Below are 15,622 nucleotides of genomic sequence, written 5' to 3' on the forward strand. Positions count from 1 at the left end.
CTTAAGCTCTGAATACCAGGTTAGGTTGAAGGTCAAAGAGAATAAGACACTCACTTAAGCTGACCACCAGAATGAGTAATGGCAAGAGGCCACCTTCTGAACTTTAGAAATGCATCTAATTATCTCTAACCTATCACCATTTCAACTGAATACTGCTTTTTCAGAAATAAAATAGCTACATATATACACGTGTGTGTATGTGTGTATATCAAATATATATTGCTTACTATGGACCAGGTGTAGTATTGAATACATAACATTCATCAACTTCCGATCTTCCTAGCTTCCCTTGTAAGAAAAGTACCAGTGCTGGTGTCTGAATGAGAAATCTCAGATCCAAGAGGCCCAGTGGTTTGTACAGGTCCTGGTGGAAACTAAGGCTCAGAACTGGGCATGGAGCTCAAGACTTCTCTTGGGGTCACTTTATCTCAGCAGCCATAACCCCAGTCAAGGAGCAGCATGGTACTGCTGAAATGCTAGGTGCTCAGAAGCCTGTTATAAATACGAAATCTCAGCCACACTCCAGATTTCCAGAATCAGAATCTACATCCATGACTTAACCCAGACCCTAGATGAATCCCAGGGATGCAATCTTCACCTTATTGTTAACCTGGTTTTCTCCTCAGTCCGGCCCTTCTCCCTTTCTTCCTCCCTCCTCTAATCTGGGTAGGGAGCAGGGAAAGAAAACCATGAACAGATCTGAAAATATAAAGTTGTCTTGGGCACATTTCTTTCCTCCCTAGATAGTTTTATCACTCCTCATCAAAGTCCCAGTGTGCTGACAGAGAAGACGACCAAGAGCAAGTTGGCAGGGTACAATGGGGGTGGTAATAGAGGTAGTAGAGGAGATACTTTGGTTACCACAGCAGAACCTGGGTCCCCTATCACCTTCTAGCTGCCACTCCTCTTTATTTTATGCTGTCCCCCTATTTTCTTCCCTTTTCTGTGCAGGAAAACAAAGGGTGGCTTCTCTTCCAGGGACGCCCTGATCTGTCCCTAGATGTGACAGTCCCTCCAAGCAGCCTCTGATGTTATTAATTTTTAAAACAAACTTCCTGATTGAGGTTCTGGCTGCCTCTAAATTGTCTCTACAAGGAGACTGTGTACTAATTAACCCATAGAAACAATCAATGATGTACCTTTTTCAAGTTTCAGGGTGATTAGAATATGAAAATGAAGAGCACAATGGTGCAGATGTTTTAAAATCACAGCAGACAGCAATTAGTGACACAGGAACCAGCTGCTTATCTCTCCAGATAAAGCCTCTTAATAGGGAATTACACTGGAGGAGTCATTACCCAGATGGATCGCACATGATTTACAGAGGAGGCGGGGCAGGGGCAGCGCTAACTTTGAATTGTGAGCCAAGGTTTCTCACTCACCTCCAGGAAGGTGAATTGGGTGGCTGGAGTGGAGGCAGGCTTCTGGCTACCTGTGGTCCAGGTCAGGGATATTGCTCAGGATGCAGAAAGGAAAAGGCTAGGGAGCTTACAGAAGCCTGGAGCACCTGTTTTCTTGATTCGGGTTCTATTGTTTTGGAACCAACTCAGTCAATCAGCTGTTAAAGAGCCTTGGGAGGATGAGCCCTTGGGGGAGGGGACACTAGGAGTTTCTGGCCCTAGTAGGAATCTACTAGAAAAAAAGACAGTAGGGTCCGTGTGTGTGTGTGTGTGTGTTAGAAACAGTTCTTTTTTTTCCCCTTTTACCATATCAAATCTTTATTTTTACATAAACAATATATTTCTCTTTTTTTGCCAGAAAGCAATATGAAATTAGGCAATCATTATAAAGGAAGAAATTTGGTTTACATGTTTATTGGCATAGTTTTTATTATTAGTGAAACAGTTCTTACTGGTCATTTTTTTTGTGTATTTCCTCATTTTAGACTTTGTTTTATTATCTGGGTAAAATTCACATACACTGAGAGAGGTGGATATTACACACATAGCCTCAAGAACTTTGACAAAAATGAACAGCTATGTAACTTACTCCCATGTCTGTGATCCCCCAGAATGCTTCCCTCCTGCCCCTACCAGCCCTTTTTCCCACTCCATTCTGCTCTATCATAAAAGATTTGTCTGTTTCTCAAGTTTAGATAAAGCTAATTGTATATATGTACTCTTTTGGCATCTGGCTTCTTTTACTCAGCAAAATTTTGTGTGTGTGTGTGTGTGTGTGTGTGTGTGTGTGTGTGTGTGTGTGTGTGATCCTTGTGAAGTGTGTCCATTCTATTCTTGGTTCCTTTCAAGTTTTATTCTCTTAATCGATACCTGAGCTATTTCCAGGTTCTAATTCCAAATAACCTGCTATGAAGTTTTCATAAATATCGATTTGTGGATGCATATTTTCATTTCTCTTGGGTAGATGATGAGAGTGCAATTACTGGATCCTGGGGTATATTTAGGTTTAAAAAACAAGGTCATGGGGCTGGGGATATAGCCTAGTGGCAAGAGTGCCTGCCTCGGATACACGAGGCCCTAGGTTCGATTCCCCAGCACCACATATACAGAAAACAGCCAGAAGCGGCGCTGTGGCTCAAGTGGCAGAGTGCTAGCCTTGAGCGGGAAGAAGCCAGGGACAGTGCTCAGGCCCTGAGTCCAAGGCCCAGGACTGGCCAAAAAAAAAAAAAAAAACAAGGTCATAACATTTTCCAGAGTGGTTTTTATGTGTTATACTTCTCCTCCAGCAATGCATGAAAGCTCCAGTTGTTTCACATTCTTGTCAACACTTGCTGTTGCATCTTTTTCATTTTAGCCATCTCAGTGTATAGTAATATACAATCTTGGCTTTATTTGACTTTTTCCCTAGTGAAAAATACTGTTTTTCAGTTCTCTGATCATTATTCTTTCTATGACCAGGAATATTTTGTTTTTAGAAATAATCTTACTATGTAGCTTAGGCTGAACCTCTGCCTTACCTGCTAAGTGCCAGGATTACAGGCATGTACCACTACTCCCAGCTCTGCTCCAGAATGTTTTAGCAGTATCGGTAAGGTGAAATTAGCTGAAATGTTCATGAGATCTTTTCTTTCTTTTTCCCTTTCTCAGCTGGCATCTACTACTTGAGCCACACCTCTAATTATCCATCTCTACTTTCTTTTTTGGTTTTAAAAAAATCACTTAATTGTACCAGTTCTTGAGAAAAGATTGTTATAATATCATTATTTAATTGTAAAATCATCAATTTCTTCCTTTAATTCAGTCTTTGTTTTGTGTATTTGAAAATCTCTCTTATAAGGTATAAGCAGATTTAGGATTATCATCTCTTCAAGGTGAATTGTCACTTTTCTTATTTTGAAATATACCTAATTAACTTTGATAATTGTTTTTTCTAAAGCTGATTTTCCTTATATTAGTTTATTCACTCCAAGACTGTTTTTTCCTCTAGTACTCTGGCTTGAACTCAGGGGCTTAGGCTCTCACTTGGCTTTTTGGTTCACAGTGGGTACTCTACCACTTTAGCCCTGGCCATGTCTTCCCTTGCTTGCTCGACCACTTTAGCCCTGGCCATGTCTTCCCTTGCTTGCTCGTTCCATGGAGATACAAGAGTCCCTCAGATTGGTCTTTGCCGGGCTTCGCTCTACCCCTCCCCATCCATGTGGGGATGGGTCCTGGGCTTATCTGTCTCTTCCATGTGGGATCCATACTCACTCTCTCACATCCCCCAAGGGCCAGTAGGGATCAGACGGGGAAGCTGGGTCCCGGGTTAGCCTCGGTTAGCGTGTGGCTGGGAAACCCCATGCTCGCCAGCCCAAGGAAAGACACAAGCGCATGGTGGTCTCAGAGACCACCTCTAGGATGTCTGTTTATTCAAATGAGGAGCCACAGATATACCCCCAAGGGCGGGCACAAGAGAGGGATTACAGGTTGGCCACAGAGGGCTGTCCATCAAGTGATGTCAGGGGACTTCCTCTATAGGCAGAGACCCAGCCCCCCAAGGATTGGGTTTCTGGGATCACCCCACCCCACCCCATTGCACACGTGGTCGGGGTGGGGGCTTCTCTTCCTGTTAAAGGCGGAAGAAGAGGGGACGGGCTAAAGCCAGCTGTGGCCTCTTAAAGGCTGATCCCAACAGGTCTTCCTGAGGTGAACTGCAGATCTCAGCCTCCTGAGATGCTAGGATTACAGATGTCAACCACCAGAGCCCATCTGGCAGCCAGCATTTTTATCTTTCATTTTTGCCATTATTCTTAAATTAGCAATATATCTTTCTCAACCCTCTTACTTGTAAGTTATCTGTGTTCATATTTAAAGTATGTTATAAACAATGTATTTTTGTGCTTTATTTTACTGAGTCTCACAGTCTGCCACTTTTAAATGTTCAATATAATCAAAATTAACATAATTACTGACATCATTGAATTTAAATACATTACATAGCTTGTTTTTGTTTGTCCCAGCTTCATTCATGTTTTTCTGTTTTGCCTCATTTACATTATTCAACCTTTGTAAGTATTTTGTTTTTCTTCTATTAACATTCTGCATAGGCTACTTTCTTTTTATTTTTTTCTGCTTTACCCAGGAATTATAATATGCACCCGTAAAATAGCAGGATCTATTGCATTCTTTCACATGTAAGAACAATAATTAGCATATATATCCTTGGATTCATTCTTCTGTGGTTATGGTTGATTTTATTTCTACAAATATCCTCAACTATAAAGATATATATATATATATATATATATATATATATATATATATATATTTGTTTTAAGCACTCAGTCGCCTTTTTCTTAAGAACCTGATTACAATATTGCATGTATATTCTATGTGTTAACCACAATTCAGCACTTGGCATTTAGTCCCATAAACAAATGACTTACTTCCCATCTTTTTCCATTTCTCTTTAGCCTAAATATCCAACTTTTGCATTTCTTGTACTTCAAGGCAGCCAATAATGCATTCTCTGTTTTTGTTTATCTCAAATTATCTTTTTGTGGTCATGAATTTTTAAGGACATTTTCACTGGATATAGAATTTTTGAGTATTTTGTTTTTATTTTGGCATTTCAACAATGTGTTTCATTGTCTTCTGGCTTTCATTTATATTGGTGAGGAGTCAGATGTCATTATTTTTGTCTTTACTCCCCTGTAAATACTCTTATCTTATTTATCTGGTTGCTTTTAAAGTTTTCTGTTTACCTCGGTTTTCATCAATTTGTTTACAGTATACTTAGATGTAATTTCTATTTATGTTTATTCTACTTGGGATGTGTTGTGGTTCTTGGCTATGTGAATTTGGGTGCACTACCTCTGCGCTCTTCTTCTGATATTCTGGTTATGTTTATGTTATATTAGACAACTTTGTATTGCTCCATGTTATCAAAGTGTCTCATTGTCTTTCGAACTTCTACTGTCTTGGTCTTCACTGAAATTCTCTTTGGGGATGTGTCAGAAGCTGTTAAACTACTCCAGTGACTTTTTTTTTTTTCATTTTAGATAGTGTATTTTTCAGATTTCAATTTTCCATGTGATGTATTTAAAGGTAGCTACTATCTCAATGTGGAGACTTCCCACAGATTTCTCAATTTACCATTTTCCCTTCCTTTATACATGTAAATATTTTCATAAACATTGTTTTGAAAATATCAGATCTGTTTCTGTTCTGTTGGTTATGGGTGTCATTCACTTGCCTTTTGTCCTGGAGATTGTCTAGATGCTCTGTTGTAGAATCTAGACTTTGTTGTTTTCCCTTAACAAGGTTTGATTTTTGTTCTGACATGCAGTCGATTTATTGGTGGACTAGTTTTAACCTCATAACTACTTCTAGAATTTTTCAAGGAAGCACAAGAGTACTCATACTTGTAAGGAGGACTGCTTGTGAGATTTCAAAAGTGTCTGAGATATTTATGAAAGTCTCCTCACCAGACTCTACCTCTATCGTATGCCCTCAGTAGCTCATCTCTGCTAAGCTTTTAGTATTCTTGCATCTAAATGAAAATCAAAATTTGTCTGTAGACTTAAAGGAAACTCCTATAAAAGTCCCCAGAGTTGCAAGTAGTTCCTCCTGGTAGGTGAAGTTGTCCCTCAGATTCTAATTTCTCTCATTTCTTGTCTGCCCAGTGAACTCACAGCCTGCACTATACTTCCATGTACACAGTTTACAAAGTGTTTATATAGAAAAATTGGGAATATGCTGGAGCCTGGCAAGGCTTCTCTTCTCTAGAATCATACTCAATATTGTCTTTTGTGAAATGCCTATAAAGATTATCATATATATTTTGTTGAATTTCCACTTGTGCTCATGGGAAGGCCATACCTATCATTTCACCATGGCAGAAATCAAGTCCGTGGTAACTTTTATTTATGTGGAATTACTATGTCCTCAGAGATATATGATAGGAGGACTTTACCATTGAGCTATAATCACCTCCCATGTAAGGAGTGCTTTAATATCCCTCTCACACCCCCGAAAGCAAATAAAGATGGCTCTTACAGGAACCACATCCAGGGAAACACATATGAAAGTATTTGAGAACAGATTCAGTTTATATATTCAATGGGAAATTTTGTGTTCACTTAGCAGTTCAGTAGCTTTTCTGTGTTCCATGGAAATAGAGTATCAAGTATCATTTGTCTATAAATACAGGAATGAGTTGGGCTTAGGAAGGTACTTGGGGGCAGGTTCAATAGAAGGTGGAATTTGTATCCCCACCCCCATGACAATTTCTAATCTTTTCTTAAAGTGACAGAACCACCATGTGTTGTAGAGGAAGTCTTTTGCTAGGTTTTCCTGTTTAACTAGGGTGTTGAGTACTGAAAAGATGGTGTAAAGCGCATCTTACCACACCTTCTGGCTGTCATCCACAAACTCCTTTAGAGAGGCCCTAGGATTTTGTGAAATATATTTGAAAGCTACTGGGTTGGAACAGCTCCTGAGATTATTAGTCTTCTGCTCCCAACCCCATTCTCTGTCTCTGATATAACCTAGTTGTTTTCAGCTCTGTTCATTGATCAACTGAGAGCTTGGGGGGGAAAAAATTAAAAAACATTACTGCCCAGGCCCCACCCTCAGTAGGTTGTCTTAATTACTTTGGGTTGAACCTAGCTATGCTGTTTCATTCCAAAGCTTTCTAGATGATTCTAGCATAACCATCAGAATTCAGAATTTTTAATCTAATCAGTTTATGGTCACATTTCTTGTGGGAGCTTTGCTTACTGAAGTTTATACCTTAGCCTCTAGCTCCAGAGATAGAATGCCAGAATTTCCCAGAACTCTGGGGCTTGTCCTGGATGAACTGGAGAAATAGAAATCCAGGGTAGGAAGTAAGAAGCACTTGCATACCTGATCCTTTCTTGAAGGAAAATAAGCTCATTTCTCCTTCAACTTGCAAAGTACCTGGGTTGCCTAAAAAGGGGACTGTGTCAGTTTCCTACTATGTAAATAATGAAGAATTAATGGAGAAAAATAGGAATGCTCAGTGTTGCCAAATTGTTTATCTTAACAGGCCTATGGTGGTTTTTCTGTGCTTGTTTACCACCAAAAAGTGCTGTGAGTATCATGGAAACCACAGAAGAGCTCCACCCAACAGAAATAATGGTGTTAAAAAACATTAGCTCAGTGGTGTTTAAATTTCATTGCACCTAAGATTTATCTGGGGAGCTTGTTACCATACACATTCCTCCTTCCTGCGCTGAGAGATTATGAATTAATGGGTATTTAGTGGGGCCAAGGAATCTGTATTCATAATCAGTACCACTGTAAGTGATTCTGTAAGTGATCCAAGACCACATCTGGAGAAGAAGCAAGTCTAAATTAAGAGATAACGCTTCCCCCCCTTGCTTCATACCCAGGCATATTTTCCTGCACATGTAAACCAAAATATCTCACAGACGGTAAATTTAAATTATTGGTGTCAGCAAAAAGAAGCATGGACACAGCCAACCCAAAAAGAGTAGTTTATCTCCCACAGTCATGCTTGATTTTTTTTTGATGACTTATATAATTTTTCTAGGATTCAAATTGCCATTTTCATCTCCTCTTATGACAAACTTTGCTTTTTGGTAAACCTGAAAACAAATCTCAGGTACTCATTTTCCTCCCATTTTTTAGGGATCTTAAAGTTTTTACTAAGTGTGATCTAATGCCTGTTTAACAGGAAATCAGGTAAAAATGTGAAGTGCTTTTAAAAAAGAAAAATGACTTGTAAATACTTCAGATGTATATGAATTATATAAATGATATGGAAGAGAGTTATTGTTATCTCTTTGCTAACTATTCAACATATTATAAAGGGGCTTGATCCCCTGAAGATATCCTTTAAGAGCACATTGCCCAGTGTTTTCAAGTTTTACTGACAAACATTTGGCTGGCACTCAGTGTGCATGGGAAATATTGTAAAAGTGAGCTGTACCTTCAACATAACCATGAGTGCTATAATCAACTTTTTGAGGGTGCAGAAGAGAGGTGAAAAATGGCCACTATACATTCTGAGCTTTGTTTGACATTTAAAGTTCTGCACAGAAGTGGTGCATGCCATGTAGAATAGCATTGACTGTCCCCTCATTTGCAAGCCCTGTTGAGAACTGAGGATTCAAAAAGACACTGAAGACTTAAAACCATAAGACACTGAAGACTTAAAAACAAAGAAAGGAAGGAAAAGAAAACATAAGAGAAAGAAAGAGGAAGAGAAAAGCCCATCTAAACAAAGAACTTAATATAAAGAGAAAAGGTCCTATGTTCTGTGTCCGTAAATAAAAACCCTGGCTAATGGCCCCAACATTGACACTTATCCCCAAGTCCCTTCTTTCTTATCTCAGAGGAGGGACAGAAGGGAGAGCTGTGCTTCTCCTTTCTCTCAGCTGGTTTGTTCCACCTCTGTCTGGATAGAGTAAGTGCTCAATTCCCAGTTAAGGACATATTGGAACTGACAGCCTACCATTGTGTATATAAGATGTCATGGCTGACAGGTAAAGGATTGGGATTTCATGAATTGCAATGGGATATAGCCATCAGGAGAGCTGGAGGAGGCCTTATTCCTGACCCCTTAGAAAGCAGTCCTTCTTAAAGAGTTTAAAACACCATCCCCTCCCCCCATTAGGAGGGATCCTTTGTTGTGCTTCCCTTTTGTCCACTCTGCCTTTTGATGGCTGAGCTTACCCAGCGGGGCAAATTGCCTCTGAAATGGTATGAACAATGGGATCAGGCCTTGAGCCAAGGAAGCCAAGGGGACAACCAGCTTAACCACATTACCCTTAGCTGGTGTGCCCCAGGTGTAAGTGAGCAGCCCCACCTTTCCACTGCCAGGGTGAAATCTATCCTCCTGCCAGTCACATGACCTCCCCCCAGAGCAGCCTTAATTGGAAATTGAAACAATTTAGAAGAAATGAGGAGGAACTAACAGCAAGAATTGCACTGGTGGGGAATTACAAGTGCCTCAGTTCATAAGTATTTGGGATAGATTTTTTTTTTTTTGTCAGCATCAAATGTACTTCAGTGTGCTGAATTCATTATGAGTCATTATCAGATGTGAGTCCTATGCCTTATTTTGTGTGCAACCACATATTTTGCCATTTTAATAGGTAGCTTATCGATTATTTATTTATTTAGCAAACATTCATTGAGAATTCCCTGGGTGCCTGGCTTTATAATAAGCACTGGGTGTAAGAAGTAAGTAATAAGACAGTGAGATGTTTGTAGTCTTGGGGAAGGTGACAGAAAGGAACAGAAAAAAAAATCCACATAAAGACTGATGTTATATAGGCATCATTGGAACCTGTAGAAGGCATAGCATACAGAATTGGTTTAAGAGTGGTGACCTATACGTACATCATTAATCTCATTATTGACAAACTGAAACACCTGTAGTTAAATGTATATTCAAACATTATTGAGTGCCTGCTGTATGCCACGGTACTATGTTTGGAACTTTGATGACAGTGTGTATACAAGCTAGAAAGGAAGACAGGTATTGAATTTAGTTGGTAAACAACTCAAACAAAATTAAAACTATAGTAAGTACAACAAAGCTGAAATGCATAGTTTCATGAAAACTTAATACAAGGTATCTCTGTACAGTAGAAGGAAGTTCCCTATGACGGAGCTGAGATCATAATGTGAAGAAAACATTATTTAGGACATTGCTGTCAAGAATAGAAGATAGAGTACTGCAGAGAAAGTGATAAGAGTCAGAGACCACGATTTTAGTTCTCCTGTCATCATGCAGCCCCCTTTACCATGTCAGTGTTCAAAGCTGAAGAATTACAGGGGCTAGGATCTCACGAAGGGAAGTTCACCCCAACTTTTGTTTTGCCCAATGCCAACACAACAATATACACATTCTGTTTCACTGTAATTGTTTTAGTCACCCATACTAACTCTGAAATCCTCCCCTGATGAGTAATAAATCATCATACTAAAGAAGAAGAAAATAAAAGCCCTTTACTAGATCAGTGATCATGTGAACAAACACATAATAGCATAAACAATGAATTAGCAAAGCTGTGATTCATAAAGAGTAAGTGGCTAGCACTTAATATTTTGCTATGAATGAGATTTCTGTACTGTTGCAGAAATGAAAGTAGTAGTCTATAGCTTTAGCAGTGTACCTACTAAACATATTCAGTGGCAAGATCAATTCTCTGTATGTTGATGGTGATAGTACTTCTATCATAAATTAGAATGTGAAGAAAAATATTAATCAATTATATGTTTTTCTTCATCTTTTCCTGGATATTTGTAGACTTTGTTGGGGAAGACTATCTTATAGTAGGAAAATATAGTTCATGGAAGTTAAAGTAACCAGGATTTCACCAAGTCAGAGATACAAAGAATACTTTAGAGATTTTTAGGAACTTATGTGAAGGAAACCTTGATGGCATTAAGGTACTGAGTCATATCCATAATGCATCTGTATTTTCTCCACCAGAATTATAAGAACTATTTTCTAATCAAGAATAAGTTTTCTAACATCAATGGCAGATAGATAGGTAGAAATTGGTAGATATTATAGACTAAAAGTTATTAAGTTTATTATAAAATCATCTTATACTTCTGAGTGGAACTATGATCCAAAGCTTTCTTCAGCTTACTAATATTTTCCCTTCTATTATATATTGTAAGCTAATGTATCCTGTTAAGTTCAACCCTGTATATACAAATGAGGCTTACAATAAACTTCAAGGAATGTTTCTTCTTACTCTAGTAAAAATGGCTTAAAAATTGCCTGGAGCTGGGCTCTGCTGGCTCATGCCTGTAATCCTAGATACTCAGGAGGCTGAGATCTGAAGATCATGGTTTGAAGCCAGCCTGGGCAGAAAAGTCCATGAGACTCTTACCTTCAACAAACTACTCAGAAAATGCCAGAGTTGGCACTGTGGCCTTATTAGTCAAGTGCTAGCCTTGAGCCCAAAGAAGCTCAGGGACAGCACCCAGGACCAGAAAAACAAAAGAACTGCTGGAAAAATAAGAAGAGATCTATATTAAAAGTACTTTTTAAAATATCCAAAAGATGTATTCACCTTATGTTTCATTTGTGATTTTTATAGACACTCATTATGTTCTGACAAATCCTGCTGTTCCTAACCGAAGTCATTTATTCATACAGAAAAACCACAGTGTCAGGGCAGGGATCTTGAATAACAGTGATTTGTTCTTGGTACATTTATCCTGGAAACTCAAGGCTCTCTCAAAGAATAATAAATGCCTCATATAAGCTTGCTGGCCTCTTAGAACATTAACTCCCAAACACAGCAACATGCCTAGCATCCACAAAAAATTGAAGGTTCAACAAAATTCTTCCATGTTTCTCCTTGTTCTTTTTCTTCTTTCCCTGTAGTCAGAGCTTTTCATTATTTCAACTTCAGCTGAAGTATAGTCATTAAGCTCAAAGGTCTCTCGAACCATCCCTTTTTCTCCCTAAATAGTCTTTATACACAGGTTGTGTTCAGTCAAGCTAGATCAGGCTTCTTGTTAGAGGAGAAAGACAGCAATGAAAGCATCCTGTTAATGTTCAAAAGCAGCACCACTTGTGTTCACTACCCCTGAAAAGCCTCTGTAAAGAATCTAGAATTGAAGATTGTTTGCTAATGTCATTTGTTTCCAGATAATGAAACCTTTTGACATCTTTTTAAGTTGCTTTCAACATGCTCATATTTATGTCTCTCTCCTCCACTTTTCTCTCCTTCAGGCTTATGAGAGGCCTCAGAAACACTCAACTCTCCATTATGATCCAGGCCTCCCACAGGACTTCACCAGTGACACCTTAAAACCAAAGCACCAGCAAAAAAGCAGCAGCCAGAATCACATGGACTGGCCCACCAACTCTGACAGTGGACCGACCAGTCAGAATTGCTTCATCAGTCCAGAGTCTGGTAGAGACACTACAAGCACCAGCAAGATCCCTGCTCTTGAACCTGTGGCTTCTTTTGCAAAATCCCAGGGAAAGAAAGGCAGTACGGGGAACACATGGAGTCAGCTGTCTGGCAACAGCAAAGATCTGCTTCTGGGAGGTGTAGTTCCATCCCCCGGCAGCCACAGCTCACCAGCCCCTCCTAGCAGCTCTGTGGAATGCAATGGACTCCAGTCTTTGGGCGAACAAGATGGAGGAAGTACAAAGGAGCCCCCAGAACCACCTATGATAAGCAGCAAGAAAAAATCTAATAAAAAAGATGTGATTAGTCAAACCATACCAAACCCAGATCTGGATTGGGTCAAGAATGCTCATAAAGCATTTGATAACACAGAAGGGAAAAGGGAGGGTTACTCTGCAGAGAATGCCCAAGAAGCATCACCAGCGAGGCAGAACATGAGTTCTGTCAGTAATCCTGAAAATGATTCCAGTCACGTTCGGATTACCATCCCCATCAAGGGACCCTCTCTAGACCCAAGCAGCCATAAGAGGAAAAAGAGACAGACCATTAAAGCAGTGGTAGAAAAGATCATCCCAGAGAAAGCCCTGGCCTCTGGGTTAGCTATGAGCAGCGAAGTCGTTAGCAGGATACTTTCCAACTCAGAGGGAAATAAGAAAGACCCTCGAATCCCTAAGTTGGGCAAAATGATAGAGAATGAGTCTCCATCAATCAGCCTTGAAACCGGTGGGAATACTGACAAAATGATCTCTGGAGGTATTTCTAAGCAGCGCAAGCCATCCATGGTCATGACACCTCCAGCACGGCCAGATCACTCTCCATCAAGAAAGCTGCCAGAAATCCAACATCCAAAATTTGCTGCCAAACGGAGGTGGACATGCAGCAAACCCAAACCCACCAGTATGCTCCGAGAGGCTGTCATGGCCTCTTCGGATAAACTGATGGTGGAACCGCCATCTGCTTATCCCATTACCCCCTCTAGCCCTCTCTACACCAACACAGATAGTCTTACTGTGATCACTCCAGTCAAAAAGAAGCGGGGACGACCAAAGAAGCAACCTTTGCTCACAGTAGAGACAATCCATGAGGGTACTTCCACCAGCCCAGTGAGCCCCATCAGCCGAGAATTTCCAGGCACCAAGAAAAGAAAGAGACGACGCAATTTAGCTAAGTTGGCCCAGCTAGTGCCAGGAGAGGACAAACCCATGAACGAGATGAAGTTTCACAAGAAAGTTGGAAAGCTTGGTGTGCTGGATAAGAAGACCATCAAAACGATCAATAAGATGAAGACACTCAAGAGGAAAAACATCTTGAACCAGATCTTGTCCTGTTCCAGTAGCATGGCTCTGAAGGCCAAAGCTCCCCCAGAGACCAGTCCTGCAGCAACAGCAATTGAAAGTAAACTGGGCAAGCAGATCAACGTGAGTAAGAGAGGAACCATCTACATTGGCAAGAAGAGGGGCAGGAAGCCAAGAACAGAGCTGCCGCCCCCATCTGAAGAACCCAAAACAGCCATCAAGCACCCCAGGCCTGTTTCTAGCCAGCCGGATGTTCCAGCCGTGCCTTCCAACTTTCAGTCACTTGTGGCGTCTTCACCAGCAGCTATGCACCCCCTTTCCACACAGTTAGGGGGGTCCAGTGGCAACCTGAGCCCCGCCAGCACTGAAACCAATTTTTCAGAGTTGAAAACTATGCCAAATCTCCAGCCTATCAGTGCTCTTCCAACCAAAACCCAAAAGGGACTACACAGTGGGACCTGGAAGCTGTCTCCACCCAGACTGATGGCCAACTCCCCTTCACACCTTTGCGAGATGGGCTCCCTGAAGGAAATAACCTTGTCCCCCGTGAGCGAGTCCCACAGTGAAGAGACGATCCCAAGCGACAGTGGCATCGGGACAGACAACAATAGCACGTCTGACCAAGCAGAAAAGAGTTCAGAATCCCGGCGGAGGTATTCTTTTGACTTCTGCTCCCTGGACAACCCGGAGGCCATTCCATCCGACACCAGCACAAAGAACCGCCATGGCCACCGGCAGAAGCACCTCATCGTGGATACCTTTCTGGCCCATGAAAGCCTCAAAAAGCCAAAGCACAAGAGGAAACGGAAAAGCCTGCAAAACCGTGATGATCTCCAGTTTCTAGCCGAGCTGGAAGAACTCATCACCAAATTCCAAGTGTTCAGGGTCTCCCACAGGAGCTACACCTTCTACCATGAGAATCCATATCCCAGCATTTTTCGGATTAATTTTGACCACTACTACCCGGTGCCATATATCCAGTATGACCCGTTGCTCTATCTTCGCAGGACTTCAGACTTGAAGTCAAAGAAGAAGCGTGGTAGGCCTGCAAAAACCAATGACACCATGACAAAGGTGCCTTTTTTACAAGGGTTCAGCTACCCTATTCCCAGTGGAAGTTACTATGCACCCTATGGAATGCCTTACACATCAATGCCTATGATGAACCTCGGTTACTACGGTCAGTACCCAGCGCCTCTGTACCTGTCGCACACGCTTGGAGCAGCTTCCCCGTTCATGAGGCCAACAGTGCCACCACCTCAGTTTCACCCAAGCTCCCATGTGAAGATGTCCGGGGCAGCTAAACATAAAGCAAAGCATGGAGTACATCTTCAGGGGCCTGTGAGCATGGGCCTCAGTGACATCCAGCCATCCCTGAACCCTCCCAAGGTGGGTGGGGCCACCCTGGCCAGCAGTCGGCTCCACAAGCGGAAACATAAACACAAGCATAAGCACAAGGAAGACCGGATCTTAGGGACCCATGACAACCTGAGTGGTCTCTTTGCAGGCAAAGCCACAGGCTTCTCCAGCCTCCTGAGTGAGCGGCTGAGCAGCGCAGATAAAGAGCTCCCAATGGTGAGTGAGAAGAGCAAGCATAAGGAGAAACAGAAGCACCAGCCCAGTGAAGCCAGCCAGAAAGCCTCCAAGAACAACTTTGAGGTGGACACTCTGTCTACACTGTCACTTTGTGATCCTCAGCATTGGACGCAGGCCAAGGACAAAGGCGATTTGAGCAGTGAGCCTGTGGACTCGTGTGCTAAGAGGTATTCTGGAAGTAGTGGGGACAGTGGCAGTGTAAGATCAGAAAGCTTGGACGTGTTCAATGAAATGAATCCTTCGAATGACAAGTGGGACAGTGACCTGAGTGGGAGTAAAAGGAGGAGCTTTGAAGGCTTTGGGACGTACAGGGAAAAGGACATCCAAGCCTTCAAGATGAACCGCAAGGAGAGAAGTGCTTATGACTCTTCCATGTCTCCAGGTAAGGCCAAGCTTTTCTCCAGACTTGGACCACCTA

The 15,622-nt window shown here is 41.4% G+C and overlaps 1 protein-coding gene across 5 annotated transcripts in view; it reads left to right on the forward strand.

Annotated features, from left to right (window-relative positions):
- Setbp1 (SET binding protein 1) overlaps nt 1-15,622 on the forward strand; it is a 349,334-nt gene that overhangs the window by 230,678 nt on the left and 103,034 nt on the right. For all 5 annotated transcript variants that reach the window (XM_048363215.1, XM_048363219.1, XM_048363220.1 and 2 more), the window contains one exon: nt 12,130-15,586. In XM_048363215.1, coding sequence (XP_048219172.1) covers nt 12,130-15,586 — 3,457 coding nt within the window. The remainder of the gene's footprint in view (nt 1-12,129; nt 15,587-15,622) is intronic.

The sequence above is a fragment of the Perognathus longimembris genome, chromosome 15, assembly GCF_023159225.1.
Source record: "Perognathus longimembris pacificus isolate PPM17 chromosome 15, ASM2315922v1, whole genome shotgun sequence".
Lineage (NCBI taxonomy): Eukaryota > Metazoa > Chordata > Mammalia > Rodentia > Heteromyidae > Perognathus > Perognathus longimembris.